The sequence below is a fragment of the Spermophilus citellus genome (assembly GCF_964194105.1).
Source record: "Spermophilus citellus genome assembly, chromosome: 16".
Lineage (NCBI taxonomy): Eukaryota > Metazoa > Chordata > Mammalia > Rodentia > Sciuridae > Spermophilus > Spermophilus citellus.
Window position 1 is genome coordinate 76,979,742 of NC_138196.1, and position 14,903 is coordinate 76,994,644.

The 14,903-nt window shown below is 38.2% G+C and overlaps 1 protein-coding gene across 1 annotated transcript in view; it reads left to right on the forward strand.

Moving 5' to 3' along the window:
• The window catches only part of CDCA2 (cell division cycle associated 2), a 49,436-nt gene extending 36,410 nt beyond the window's left edge, over window positions 1–13,026 (forward strand). Inside the window, exon 14 of the mRNA XM_081269062.1 lies at window positions 12,541–13,026. Coding sequence (XP_081125188.1) covers window positions 12,541–12,588 — 48 coding nt within the window. The 3' untranslated portion in view covers window positions 12,589–13,026. The remainder of the gene's footprint in view (window positions 1–12,540) is intronic.
• The last annotated feature ends 1,877 nt before the right edge of the window (window positions 13,027–14,903 follow it).

Below are 14,903 nucleotides of genomic sequence, written 5' to 3' on the forward strand. Positions count from 1 at the left end.
TTATCTGTCTTGGCGCATTTTCAGCCCCACCAGTGTGCACTGCTGTGCTCTTCCCAGCATGATGGCAGTGGCCTGACGCTTGAGGAGGCACCTTCAGCTCCTGACTTCTCAAACTCCCCTATCAACCAACTGGCCAGGAGGGCCACATGACACCTGTGCATTCCCTGATTACTCAGACAGGGATGAATGCACTATCTGCTATTTGTTGGACTTCTCTTGTAGTCACAGGGTCACTTCTCATAGAAATTTCTAAATTTAAGTTTCTAAACTTAGAAATTTGATCTCATTCTTCCTCAGTACTTCAGTCATCCCAAATACCTTCTACTATCCATGCACATGGCTGATCTAATTCCTCAACTCTAGTCCTTTATCCTCTCCACTTTGGGGATTTGGACTGCACTTCTCTGAAGTCACTGGCTTCCTCTGCTGCTCTTCAACTTGTTACTACCTTATATCTTACTGTTTCTAAAAATACTGTCTTGCATACCTCCTTCTCTGAATCCAACTCCTGTCTTTTCCCCTTTCTCATTCCCTTTCCTGTGTATCTGTTCTACTAATGATCATCTGACCCCCCTCTTTATTCCCTAATTTTCAGATACCTATGATTTCACATTTCCCTCTTCTTCCTGAACTTCTTGAACCATTTTCAACAATTCTTGTCAGTTATCTCAATTCTATATCCTTTTCAGCAACATTTCAGCTCTGGATTCATTATTCCCTCTAGAGAAACACATGCACACAGGTGTAGGGGGCAGGTACTACTACAAATCAGTATTTCAACTATTGTCTGAAGTGGTACATTCACATTGGTGAAGTTGCTGCAAATTGCCTCTTAAATGTCATTATTCTTCCAGGGTATTTAATAGTTTACTAAAAAATCCATACATGCTTTTTAGTCTTTTCCTTGCTTGATATAATTGGACACTCCTTTACAGTCTCTGTTAGAGGTTGATTTTTTTTCTGAACCCATCCTTAACTATTTATATTCCTTAGAATTCTCTTTGCCCTAGTAAATTGTTTATTTTCTAGCTGGGTGGTTCTGTATGCAGCATGGTCCAAAGACCCAATCTGCCTGGTCCATAAATATATGTTCAATTACCTTGTAGACATATCTTCCCAAATCATCTTGTAAACATTTTATAATCAACAGTTCTAAAATAAACTCATCAGTTTTACATCCCCCCCCAAACACATCCACACACAAAGCTATGAATTTCTCTCTTTTTCCTCCACTCTTGGTTGAATGGCATAAATACCTTTGAATCATCAAATTCAGAGGAAATTATAAATTTTCCTGGTTTGTTTGCTTTTAATAAACTATTGAAAGATCCTCTTGCTGAAAACAATACACAGAAATTGAAAAACTTGCATACAACTCACTGCATTATAAATTGATTTCCTTCATATCTGTACTTTTTAAAAATAGTTTCAAATCATGTGCATTTATTCATATCAAATCATTGGCCAGAAGGTTCAAGGAGGATTGTGCATGAGAGTGCACCAACCGTTTTGAGGACCCTGCTGAATTAATCTATAATAAAAAGAGTACACTTAGAATAGAAATTAGAACTTTAAAAAATATTTTTTAAAAAAAGTAGTAACTAGAAGAGGAAGGGGTATTAAGCAACAGATGACAGCCTTCAATGAATTTCTAGAAGACAAAGCAGATGGGAACATATTGACAGAGAGGTGGAAACATTTGCAGTTCAGAATGTGCTAGGAGAGAACTAGAGGGATGTGGGAACCATCCCGCTATGGGGATCCCAAGAGACTCTGGGCTCAGAATTGGCAGGTATAGTGGATGGTGAGAATGAGAAGTGGTATTTAAAAAAAAAAAAAGATTAATTGAAGTTCTATATATGGAATAGTTTGCACCAGTAGGCATGCCACCCGCTCTTCCACCCTGATACTCAGAACAGATGTTGTCATCTAGGTTATGACATTTGGAAAGCCCCACAATCTTGACAGCAGCTCTTATCCTAAAGCAAAGCCTGATAATTGATACCACCATATTGCCATGCCCCCTATCCTATACAGGGTTCCTAGGTAGTTTCCATGTAGGAAAGAGACTGAGCTAGAAAGTATGGAAACCCATACTAATTTACCCATTTGTTTCTTAAAAATCAGATTATTGAGTGGAACCAATAGCATGAAAGAGATAAGATCAATACTAGGGAGTTTCTCTGACCCCAGAGATATAGGTTATTCAGGGAATGAAAGCGATACATACAAATAAATCGATAGGGCTGGGGATGTGGCTCAAGCGGTAGCGCGCTCGCCTGGCATGCGTGCGGCCCGGGTTCAATCCTCAGCACCACATACCAACAAAGATGTTGTGTCCGCCGAGAACTAAAAAATAAATATTAAAAAAATTCTCTCTCTCTTTCTCTCTCTCTCTCTCTCCCTCTCTCTCCCTCCTCTCTCCTCTCTCCTCTCTCTCACTCTCTTTTAAAAAAAAATAAATCGATAGATTGTTATACTTGGATTTCGGAGAAAAAAATTGCATAAAACTAAGAAAGGGATGCTTTAAAAAAGGAACAGAAAAGTAATTGTGAAAATAGAAAATTTTGGAGGTTGTGGATGGCTCCAAGACAGTGCTGCTGGCCTGGATGTGAGGTATCCCCTCAAGGTTACTGTATGTGTAGGAATATTCAGAGGTAAAATGATTAGATTATGAGAGCCATAACCTAATTGACCCATTCTAGTTTGAATAGACTGGGCGATACTTGTATGCAGGTGGGGCATGACTGGAGGAAGCGTGTTATGGGGGCATGCCCTGAAAAGGTGCATATTCCTTGCAGCCCTTTCCCTCTTTCCCTCTCTCTGCTCCCTGACCCCACCACCAGCTGAATAGTTTTCCTCTGCTGGGCTTTTCTTCCATGATGTGCTGCTTAACTTTGAGCCCAGAGCAATGGAGTCAGCCATCTATGGACAAATCTCTGAAACCATGAGCCCCAAAGAAACTCTTCCTCTCTAAGTTGTTCTTGACAGGTATTTTGATCACAGCAGTAAAGATCTGACTAAAACATATATTTTTTGTACTTGGATTTCAGAAAAAAAATCAATCTCGATAAAACTAAGAAAAGGATGCTATGAAAAAGGAACAGAGAAAAAAATAATTATAAAAATAGAAAAATTTGGAGGTTGTGAATGGCTTTAAGATAGTGCTGCTAGCCAGCATCTGTCCAGTGACTCTCACAGTTGAATACCCTACTCAGCCCCTCTAAGCCAGTGGCCCTCAATAAGGGATCTAGGCCCTTGCACCTCCAATCGGTCACAGCCCTCCCCTATAGATCACCTATACTGAGGCAGAGATGATGAGCTGGCAAGTGGCTGATGCCACTAGTTTAAGAGCAGAGCCAGCAGCATTGTGTATGATGGTCTTGATTCAGGTAAACTCTGCTGCTTTGTCCTAATAGATCTGAATGCTCCCAGCAGGCAGGATCTGAAATGAGAGAATGACACCATTTCCTCATGGTCAACAGAAAGTGCAGTGCCATCAGCAGTGGCAGAGCCCTCTTAGATTATGTGGGCTCTGTGCCTTCTAATTGCACAGAGCTCCACAGCTGTATCTGACTGGTTCACAGCAGGACAAGCTACTGACAAAGTACAAGCCCATTCTCAGCAATTGATCTAGAGACCATCATGGCGAATTCAAGATGGCAGCTTTTCATAGAAAAGTTGGGGCTGGGTTCCCCAGTGTTCAGCAAATGTTACCAGTCCAGATGCCCCTAGGCTATGTGAGCAGCTGTCCAGGAAGCAGGAGAAACCCAGAGATTTAAACGGTCCAGTAGCCCCACATGGTGTCCTCGAGTTCAGTGGTATATGTACATTTCTCCTTTTAGGCTTCTGTTTGCAGACATGAGACCCGAGCTGTATCAGATAGTACTTTAGGGTGACTTTTCCTACTATCTGAACTTTCTAATTCTAAATAGTCATGTGACTATTTAGACTATCACCCATTTGGGTGATATTTGGGTACTGTTAGGGTCATCATATTGCTAATGTAAGAATAGCAACCTAGAAATTAAAGAGGAAAATATCTGGCTAAAAAGACCATATCAAAAGGAATATAGCAGGGTATCAGGTAATCTTTGGGAGGTTTGAAAAGAAAGATAAGGCTTTTGGTAACCTCTGCCATTGTGATCCTGAGACTAGACTTGCACAGTGGCATCTTCCAAGATGTGTTTGTGGTGTTGTCTCTCACCAACATGACCCAGAGGCTTGTGTTTCAGCTAAACCCCATCATGGTTTTTTCTTTAAAGAGTAATTCTAGAAAAACAACAGGGAGAATGACTCTGGTACTGATGAGGCCTGGCCATCTAGATGTGCAGCAGTGTGGGTTGACAGGCTGTCAGGAATTCTTATACCTATGCCTGTTAAATTGATCACTCTTCATTTCAAAAGTCAGTTTGAAGTTACTTAATGTTGTGTTAATTCTGTTTGCCTTAGAGATGAATAAAAAAGAAAGAGAATTGAATGATTTATTTATAAAATTTAGTAGGCAGACTAAAGAAAAAATGTTAAATCTCCTAAAGGTAGAGCAAAAGACAAACTAGACTGATCATAAGAGATAAGGAAGACCAGTCTTGGAGACTCTAAAAGGTCTCAGAAAGAGAAGGGAGAAAATAGAGTGGAAGAAATCAGCCAAAATAAAAGATCTAACAGAACTGGAAAAAGGAGTTTTCACACTAAAAGAGTTTACTGAATGCCTGACACAATTAAACAAAAAGGCCAGGATTTCAACATGTCACTGTTGATAAAGAATAATGAGAAAAGTGAAGTTTTCCTACAAAGAAAGAGAATTTAAATGGCATCAAGTTTAGCAGAAGACAGAATGCTGAAAGGTCGTTCAGCAGGACATCTAAAGCTTAGTGGAAACTTCATTTCAGCTCCGTGTTCTATTGCCAGGCAAACTTTCAGTGAAGTGTGATAGAAAAATCAAGACATTGAGACACTCAAGGACTCTGAAAATTATTCTCCTCCTTTTGGGTGTTACTGGAGGAGATATTCTAGCAAATTGAGGAGCTAGCTTAAGAAATCAGGACACAGTGGCTGTAGCAATAAAGAAGAGCAGCTCAAAGGAAATCACTGACTGTTCAGCCAGTCCAGAAGAGCAGCCAGACCAAATGTGAGCAGGAGTAAAGAGTTATTCCAGAAGATCTCTGAATAGAAAAAGAAAACCTGTGGTTGAGAAGTGGAAGGAGTGTTGCCCAAATAAGAAATGATAGTTTTATGCCATTTTAAATAAAAGTCTGACAAATTTTGGAGCAGATGTGAAGCATACTTGAGTTAGATTTCAAGCAATAATGGAGTACAAGGAAAGATAAGTTGTAAAGTACTAGGAACTCTCTCACAAGGAGTCCATAGGAAAAGAAAGGAACACAGGTAGAAGAGTGGCAAATGCTTATAGTCTATAGCAGTATAGATTCCTTTCTACTAAGGATGAAGCTTGAACAGTTTGGTTGTTGTACAGTACAGTATGAATGTTCATGAGATTATGATGAGGGGGAAGGTAGAAGGTAGAGGTTTTAGCTCTGACAGTCTAGTGGGTGAGAGTGCAGGCTGTGCAGCTGGAACCCTGGTTCTGAAGCCTGGCTTCACCACTCCCACCAGTGAAATGGGAGGCAAGATTCTTGTCTCTGGTTTGTAAAGCAGTGGTGGCAATGGCACATTTTTTGAAGCTCATTTTCAGTGTTAATAATGCATGTGCCAAAATGTGAGACTATAGTAAGCACTGTGGGTGTTAGAATTGTCATCTTATAAATTCAGGATTCAGGATAACGTGTTAAAATTAGTGCAAGAAAGAAGTTCAAATTTAACCAATAGAACCAAAACTAACAGGAAAAAATCATTTTTCAATACAGGAAGTCAACAGATAACTAAAATTATTAAATTAGAAGTAGCCTTAGAATCCTAAAGAGTGAATTCCTTTACAACCTAGAAATGGAAAGGCTTCCAAAATATAACTCAGAAATCGGAAGTTTTGAGAGCAAAGATTGGTAAATGGGACTTTTTTTGAACCAAATAACATGGAACCTGCATGGGGGGATGAAACTTTTGCAAGAAAAGTTGAAGGACAATCTTGAAAAAAGTATTTGCAACTCATATCAAACACAGACAGCCCCAGAGGGGACTGGCCACAAGAACTTTACTAGAACCAGTGAATAGTGGACTCCATGGGTAGAGAATTGTGTGCTTCGTCGTTCTCAGCTTGCCTATACAATTTTGATTGGTTACTGCGTACCTGAAATATTTTTATTTCATTTATTTTTTTGAGATGGTTTCTTGCTCATCATCTAAAAAGAAAGGGTTAATATCACTAATATTTAAAGAGCTTCTGAGTTGTTGAGACAGTGAATGACTTTTACAGAAAAATCTTGGATACCAAAACAAATTACAAAATTGAATGATAATGAGCCTTAAACATGCAAAGTATTCAGATTTGCTCACAACAGAACTTCAACTCTAACATGCATTCAAGTTTCTATTTCTCACTTTTTAGATTTGAAAAATGTATACATTAACCACATACTCTGCTATTGAGGCTGTGGGTCAAACAGGCACACTCAGACATTTCTAGTAACACAAACCTCTACGGGGGGGAATTTGGCAGCCTCTGCCCAAATTTAATTTTTATTTGCCTTTTGACCTAGCACTTTAGACTTCACTGTGAGTCAAAAGTTAAAATTCAAACTAAATGTTAGACTTAGTTTGAATTGGAAATACCATAATGAATTCATTTTGTTTTTTTTCCATTTAAAAGATTTTCCGAGCTTTGTCCACTGGCAAGACTTGGAATGAATGAGCATTCCTGGTCTCTGTATTGTCTTTCCTAAGTACTAGTTAAAAGATACTAGGGTCCAGAGATGAAAGAACTGCTTTCAGATTTACAACAGCAAGTGAAGAAGGTGAGCCTGGTGTGTACCAGAATGGAAAGAAGGATGCTAAAAACCATTGAGGTCTTGTTAAAGGACATAAAAACATTGTGAAGTTGCTTCCAGTGATCAGATAGAAGACTGTCAGAAACAATGATTACAACTTATTGAAATACAAACATGACAAAATAACATAAGTTCATAATAATTTTTTAAAGGAGTAATGGTCACCTTGGAAGCTTACTAGAATATCAGCTCACTTTTTATTTGAAAATGAAAATAAAGCTTGAGTTCTATTTCAGGTGAATAGTTGATGAGAGGAAAGTTCTTTATAGAGAATTTTTAGCTAATAGGAATGTTCATTCCAATTTCTGAAATCATTAGGTAAAAGATTCAATCAGCAAAGGAAACATTCAACAAAGTACAGAGGGTAACCTATGATTAAAAACAGCTCAATAGTGAGAAAACATGCCAGTTAAACGACAGATTAAAGACCTGAATGGACATTCCTCAGAAAATTAGAAGTATTCAACAGATAGATGGAGAAATATTCAGCATCACCAGTGATGAAGCAGATGGAAATCAAAACCAAAATGAGATATCACCTCGTACCTCCTGGAAATGGTTACGATGAAAAAGGTACCAAGTGCTGGTGAGAATGTGGGGAAAGTGGAACCCATGTGCACTGCTAGTGAGAATCTAAATTAGCACAACCATTACATGAACTGGAGGTCTCCAAAAAATAAATAAAAAAAGGAGCTACCATATGATCCAGCAGTCCCACCTTCAGGGATGTATCCAAAGGAAATTAAATCAGTATGTCAAAGTACTTCTATGTTCACTGAAATGCTTTGCACAGTGGCCAAGCTGTGGGACTAAATGTCCATAGTAAGGTCAATGGATGAAGAAAATGTGGGATCCGTACACAGTGGGACGCTATTCAGTCATAAAAGTGAAATCGGGACATTTACAGCATCATAGATGAACCTGGAGGACATTATGCTAAGTGAAAGCAGCCTGACACAAAAAGCAACTGCATTATCTCACTTGCATCTTGGAATCTAAAATGAGTCAGACTTATAGAAACAGTAGAATGGTAGCTGCCAAGGGACTGGTGGGCTGAGGAGGATTGGACAACATAGTGACTACAGTAAATAGTGTTTCCTTGAAAATTGCTAAGATTACAACGTAGATGTTATCAACACAAACACACATGCGATGATCAATATGTTAGTAGCTTAATCTGATCATTGTAAAATGTATGCATAAATCCAAACATCACATTGTATACCTAATCCATGTAATTTTTGTCAGTTATATAAGTTATATTTTGATTTGTCAAACAGAACCTAATCAAGCATCTAGATCTAATTCCCAGTTTATAGTATATACAGGGGATAGAGGAGCAAAAAGGTATACTGATTGCAGTTAAGCAAATCCGCAGCATAGCTGATTCTGTAGGACTGTTTCCTCAGTTTACTCACCAAATAAATAGCAAGGAGAAAAAGAAGGTATCAAAGTAAGAGAGACTTGAATAGGTATATCAACTAAATAGAAATGTGTGGAGACTTCACTGGGATCCTAAGTTAAATAATTGTAAGAAGGCATTTGTGGGACATTTGGAATTTTGAATTCTGAGGTGATGTTAGGGAAAATTGCTGTCCTTATGGTTTTTGTGTTATAATTAATTTTTTTAAATTTTGATATCATTTTAGAAAAAGGCAGAGGTCCCAAGGACCCTTTACCCAGTTCTTCATAACGGTGACATCCTACAAAACCATAGTAAAATATCACAACCAGGACATTAACATGTCAAGATACAGAACATTTCTACTGCTGCAAAGATCTGCCTGTTGCCTTTTTTATAGCCACTCCCCTCCCCAATAACTCTGCTCCAACTTCACCATCCATCAATCTTGTCTTCATTTCTATAATTTTGTCATTTTTGGATTATTGTATAAGTGGTCTCATGTCCTATAACTTTGGGATTAGCATTTTTCATTCAGCATGTTCTTGGAAATTTGTCTAGGTTATATGTATTGGTAGTTCCTTTTTATTACTGATTTGTATTTCTTACTGATTTTTAAAGAAAATTTTTATCTCTTAGATTGCAAGATTTTCAGATGAAATGATTTGCTTTTAAATACTCTGGATGCAGGGGATTATAAATAAACCATGATTTCTGTATTAGTAATTGTTGAAATTAGTTGAGTATGTAGGTTTCAGTATACTATTCTCTTTACATTTGGGTGTTTGAGATTTTGTATTATAAAAAGGGATAAATACAGCAATATGAGGTCCTAATTTGTTGAGAGGGGGCTGGCCACAAGAACTAAAACTAGAACCAGGAATAGTGAACACCATGGGTAGGGAATTGTGTGTTTCATCATTCCAAACTTGCCTATACAATTTGATTGGTTACTGTGTACCTGAAATATTTTATGTATTTATTTTAAGATGGTATCTTTATATGTTACCCATGCTGGCCTCCATCTCCAGGGCTCAAGTAACCCACCTGTCTCAACATCCCAAGTACTAGGACTACAGCCATGCCTAGCTATTTTAAAATAATTTTAAAAAAACTAGTCTCTGAAAATTATTTTGTCTTAATTATGCAAATAAAGCAATAAAATACTTCTGTTTCATGACCTCCTTCACTATATGAGAAGAATCGATTTTGGGGAAAATTGGACTGCTTTGGGGGCAATACCTCCAGTTATCTTTTGTCTGCCCCCAATAACCAACCTGTTTCTGGATTATGTGGCTTCCTAAGAATTCCATTCTGATGTGGCTTCTTTCATTGATTACATTATGAGTAAAGGAGGGTAAATTGAAATTTTGATCAATTTCTAGCCTTCGCTGATGAAGTCTTTTCATTGGTAAGATCAGCATTGCTGGATGTATTTTCAGGACAGACTTGAGATGCTTTGGTTATTATTTTTTGGTGGTGTGTGTACTATTATTATTAGTTCATGACCATATAAACAAATTTAGTCTTTCAGTCACATTTAGCAGATTGGTAAGCTTGAGGGTACTTCGTTTTTCTATGATATTTCATTGATTCATTTGTATTTGAGTACCTACTACATGCAAGACACTGTTGTAGTGTTTGACCAATCTAACATAAAAAAAGATTCCCAAAATTATGCTAGGTTATTTTTTTTCCTTCTGCAGTGCTGGCAATTATACCTAGGTCATTGCACATACTAGGCAAATTCTCGATCACTGAGCCACATCTCCAGGCTGGATTCTTTTTTCTTACTATAAATGAGAAACTCTTCTGGAGTTTATAACCTGGTGACTCTGACCATAGTGTATTAACCTACCATGTAGGGCCAATGCATGCCCCCCTATAAAACATAGCATACTTTGATACTAAAAAATATGTGAGGTAGTGGATAAGATGATTAGTTTGATTTAGCCATTCCACATGTATACTATGTACACCATAAATAAGTATAATTTGTCAATAAAAAATGTTTTTTTTGGTATTGGGGATTGAACCCAGGGGTGCTCAACCACTGAGCCACATCCCCAGCCCTTTTTTATTTTTTTATGTTGAAACAGGGTCTCACTAAATTGTTCAGAATCTCACTAATTACTGAGGCTGGCTTTGAACTTGTGGTCCTCCTGCCTCAGCATCCTGAGCCGCTGAGGTTGCAGTCATGCACCACCACACCTGGCAGTCAAAATGTGTTTTAAAGTATTTTTCCCCATATCAATTTTCAAAGTAACGGGAAGGAATTGGAAGAAGAAGAATAGCTAACATAACTCTTTGTACAGGCCAAGCCCCATGTTAACCATTTCAGTTGCAGACTCATGTAACACTTGCTACAACTTAGTATGGTGTGTGCTGGTGTGATTCCCATTCTGCACAGGAGGAGGAGCAGGTGCAGAGTTGAGTTTTCTTGTCGGAGATCATAAAACAGTTAAGTGGCAGAATCAGAATTTGAACCCAGTCTATCTCACACCAGAGGCCAATTGTCTCTTGTAGCTGCTCCTCAGTGAGTCTCACCTTGAGATATTTCTTTTCTCATGGCTTCCACACCCATTACTAAGGCAGCATTTCCCCAGTTCAATGGAATGTCAACAGTTATTTCATGCAAAAGATATGTATTGATAAAATATTGAGCTCAGCATTTTCCATATGTGTATAAAGATTATTTATATTGAGAACTCAGTTTTATATTGTGTACAATATATCAACCAGAGTAACATTCTTGTAGAGTTCTAAAATTATTTTTCCATGGAATGTTGTGTTTTATTATTTTTGCGAGATGTCTCAAGGAACACACAGTTCCATGCCATTTCAGTACTCTTGAGTCTTCATCCACTTGTTCATACTATTAATGTCACCTAAATCATATATGCTGTCACCCAAATGAGCTTTTTTCACTATAACCCAAAGTACCATGCAGGGAGCCTTCCTTGCTTTGATTCATTGCATGTGAGGACTCTTTGCTGTGTTGGCTTTTGCTGTTTCTATGTCCTAGCTATGTACTGTATGTGCAACCCCAGATCTGCTGTGCCACCTCACTTTGAGTCCCCGTTTATGCCATTCTCAGTTGCAGAGAGGACACTCAGAATTGGATGTAATTCTGCCGTCCAGAAATTTAAGTGGTGTGTTTGATTTTTCTGAAACAACATGCTTAAAAAATCAGTGATTGCCAAATCTTTTCCACCATCTTCTACTTATGTTCATTAGAATCTAACTCTCTCTCTTTTTTTTTTTTTTTGCCCTGGAGATTAAACCCAGGGTCTTGGCCTCATGTCTGCTAGGCAATTGCTTTATTATCAAGCTAAAACCCCAGCCTCTCCAATTTCTTCATTTTTATCTTGATTAATTTGTTTATTGAGTCAGTTCATTTATCTTTGTGTGATCTTCAGATTCTTTGTACATATGTATTGTTTCTTCTCCCAGCTAGGTCCCATAGCATTTCAGTAAATAGCCTCATGCTAGTTAATCTTATCCCATTAAGTCCCAAGTTTTCAAATCTGTGACTATTACATTTAAATTTATATAAGTGCATTAAAATAGGTTGGCAATTGGGGCTGGGGATGTGGCTCAAGCGGTGGCGTGCTCGCCTGGCATGCGTGCAGCCCAGGTTTGATCCTCAGCACCACATACAAACAAAGATGTTGTGTCTGCTGAAAACTAAAAAAGAAATATTAAAAAAATTCTCTCTCTCTCTCTCTCTCTCAAAAAAAAAAATAGGTTGGCAATAAAATATACTAAATAAAATAGTTATATATTAAGTATATAATTATTATAGTATTAACAAAATATATTAATACCATAATTATATCCTTACAATATATGTGTAATATAATTATATATTTAAGTTTTTATAGGTGTGCTTCTGGGACAATGGGTTAAGTCATCAAGACTCCATCCTAGTTATAAATATCTCATGTCTTAGGTCTGTCCAACTCTATATCATCTAATCTCTTTTTTTCACTTATCCAGTACTTATTTTGGCAAATGCTTTGTAGAAATAGAGAAAGTTACGGTACAATCTGTTGAGTGCTGCATCATATTATATCTGACTTTGCCTAAGTTACCTTACTGCCTACCCATGACTTATGCCTAAAATTTTAAATGGAATAACTGATCATGATAAGTTTTTCTATAAAAATTATCTTTAAAAAAAAATCACTGTAGGCCCCAGTCACTGAGCCGCCAGCAACAACTCCGCAGCCTCCCCTTTGAGTCCCTTCACCTGCCTTCTCCTGTGTAGCTGCCTTCCACAGACCACTGCCTCCGAGGGAAAGGGAATTGTACCCTATCTGCTATCCAGAGCCTCTACTCTTTGTACCCTTTTGCTGGTGCAAGAAGGGTGACGACTGGCTTCCTGCTGGCACTGAGGATTATATTCATATGAGTTCACCAGAGAAATGGCAAGAAGACCCTGATAAAAGCAAACTAGTGAAGGTGTTTGAGAAAAAAAATTTGCCTGCAATGGTACAGCACTTGAGCATCCAGAATATGGAGACATAATTTAGCTGCAGGGCGACCAGCACAAGAACATGTGCCTGTTCCTGGCAGAGACTGGACTAAGGATGATCAGTTCATGGACTTTTAAGTGCTGTGGCTTACTGAAGCTTAAGTGAGGATTTTCTTACAATGAGTAGAATTGTCCTTCTGTCCCTTGTCACCAGTTTGAAAACCTCACAGCTTGTATAATGTAACCATTTGGGGGCTACTTTTAACTTGAACTAGTGTAACTTCTTCATGCAATAAACTGAAAAGAGCCATACTATCTAGTCTTGAAGTCCCTCATTTATATCAGTCAAGCAGTAGGCATCTGGTAGTGTCCAGCCTGAAACAAAACAATGTGATCGTTCAGCAAAGCCCAGAGCCCCAGGATCATGTATGGCTGTGTCTGGCCAGAATTTCCTCTGCTCTCCCATAGTAGATACTCTAAGAGTATCATGACCTTAACCCTGGTGAATCAGAAGGGGATGGGGTAAGCAGCAACATCTCTTTGCCACTAGAGGGAGCCTTTGTTAATAGAAAGAGATGCTGGTGTCCCAAACCTGCTCAAGTGGGCAGAACTTGAGGCCACCTTCCCTCCAGTGAGGTGATAAGACATCCATCAGGGTTGCCGCCAAGATCTTTCTAACCAGACACATTCTAACTAAGGGATGTCCAAAACAATGGAATGTGAGGCCAGCCTAAGAGCAGTTAAACTTTTGACAAGGGGTCAAATACCTAGTTGGCCTTGGAGCTTGCAGCCTATTAGCAATGGCTGCTTAGTGCCACATGAAGTGATACACTGGTTTTTGATTTTCATTTTCCCTTCCAGTTTTAATGTTATGAAATGTATTTAAACCCTTGTTTAAATAAAACCTGTTTTCTTGGGTCAGGGGGAAATCACTGTAGGGCTGTGGGTGTATAGTTCCGTGGTAGCGCACTTTCTTAGCATTAATGAGGCTTTGAATTCAATCCCAGCACTAGGGGGAGGGGGGCGGAAATCTGTGAATGATAATTAGAGATGTTTTAGAAGTTAGAAGATCAAAATTGTGCATTGTGCTACATCTTTCTCATAGTATTTTTAACATATCTTCTTAGGTTTCACAACGTTGCACAGAGAAAAAAGGGAAGTGGATGAAAAGAGTTCAGAAGTCTTTATATGGGGAAAGAGAAATGGCTTCCAAAAAGCCCCTCCTAAGTCCTATTCCTGAGCTGCCTGAGGTCTGCGAGATGACACCTTTGGTTCCGGGCGTCCGGAGGATGTGTTCAGGTATCCCTGCTTTATCCTCTTAGTTCTGTATATGCCATCTCTTTACCCTCTTTGTTCTATTTCATCCTTTCTTCCCTATTTCCCATTCAATAAACAGTGCGTAAATAAAAGTAGCATTATTTCCCCATTACAAAGAGAATTTTAAGAAAAGGAAGCTGTAGTTCGTAATTTTTTGAGATGGCTTGGGCTAGTGTCCGAATCTGATGGGAGCTCTGTGTCCTATCTGTAAATTCCAGCCAGACTTGCATATAATTTCAGGGGAAATAATTTCTATTTTTTCATCATTTTGCTTATTAATGCATTTTGTTAAAATAAGTTCTATTGGTTGTGCAGTCCATCCCTTAAGCTCATGGCTCAGTAAAAGATATATGAGTTGAAGCAAAAACTTAAAAAAATCAAAAACAAAACAAAAATCTTGTCTCATGAAGTTTCATTAGAATTGGTGCTATTAAGCATCTTCTAGAAATGTTTTTTATAAACAGAGCTTGAGCCCCTTGAAGGTTTTTGTTTATAAGTGAAGATCAAATCAATTAATATCCTAGTTAAATTAAAAAATGGGTAGACATTACATCTGATTTTTAATGTTTAAGTTTTAAATCCTGGCTAAATCATGCTGAAGATGACATGTGTCCATTTGATGTGTTGATTTTTTTTTTAATAGAATCATTTTTAAAATAGCTGCCTTTGCCAATCATCCTTTTTACAGCCTGCCTCCTATTTGTGGTGTGCTGTATAGGATTTACAATTCCTAGGATTTGAGAATGAAGCAAGCATGTGGACT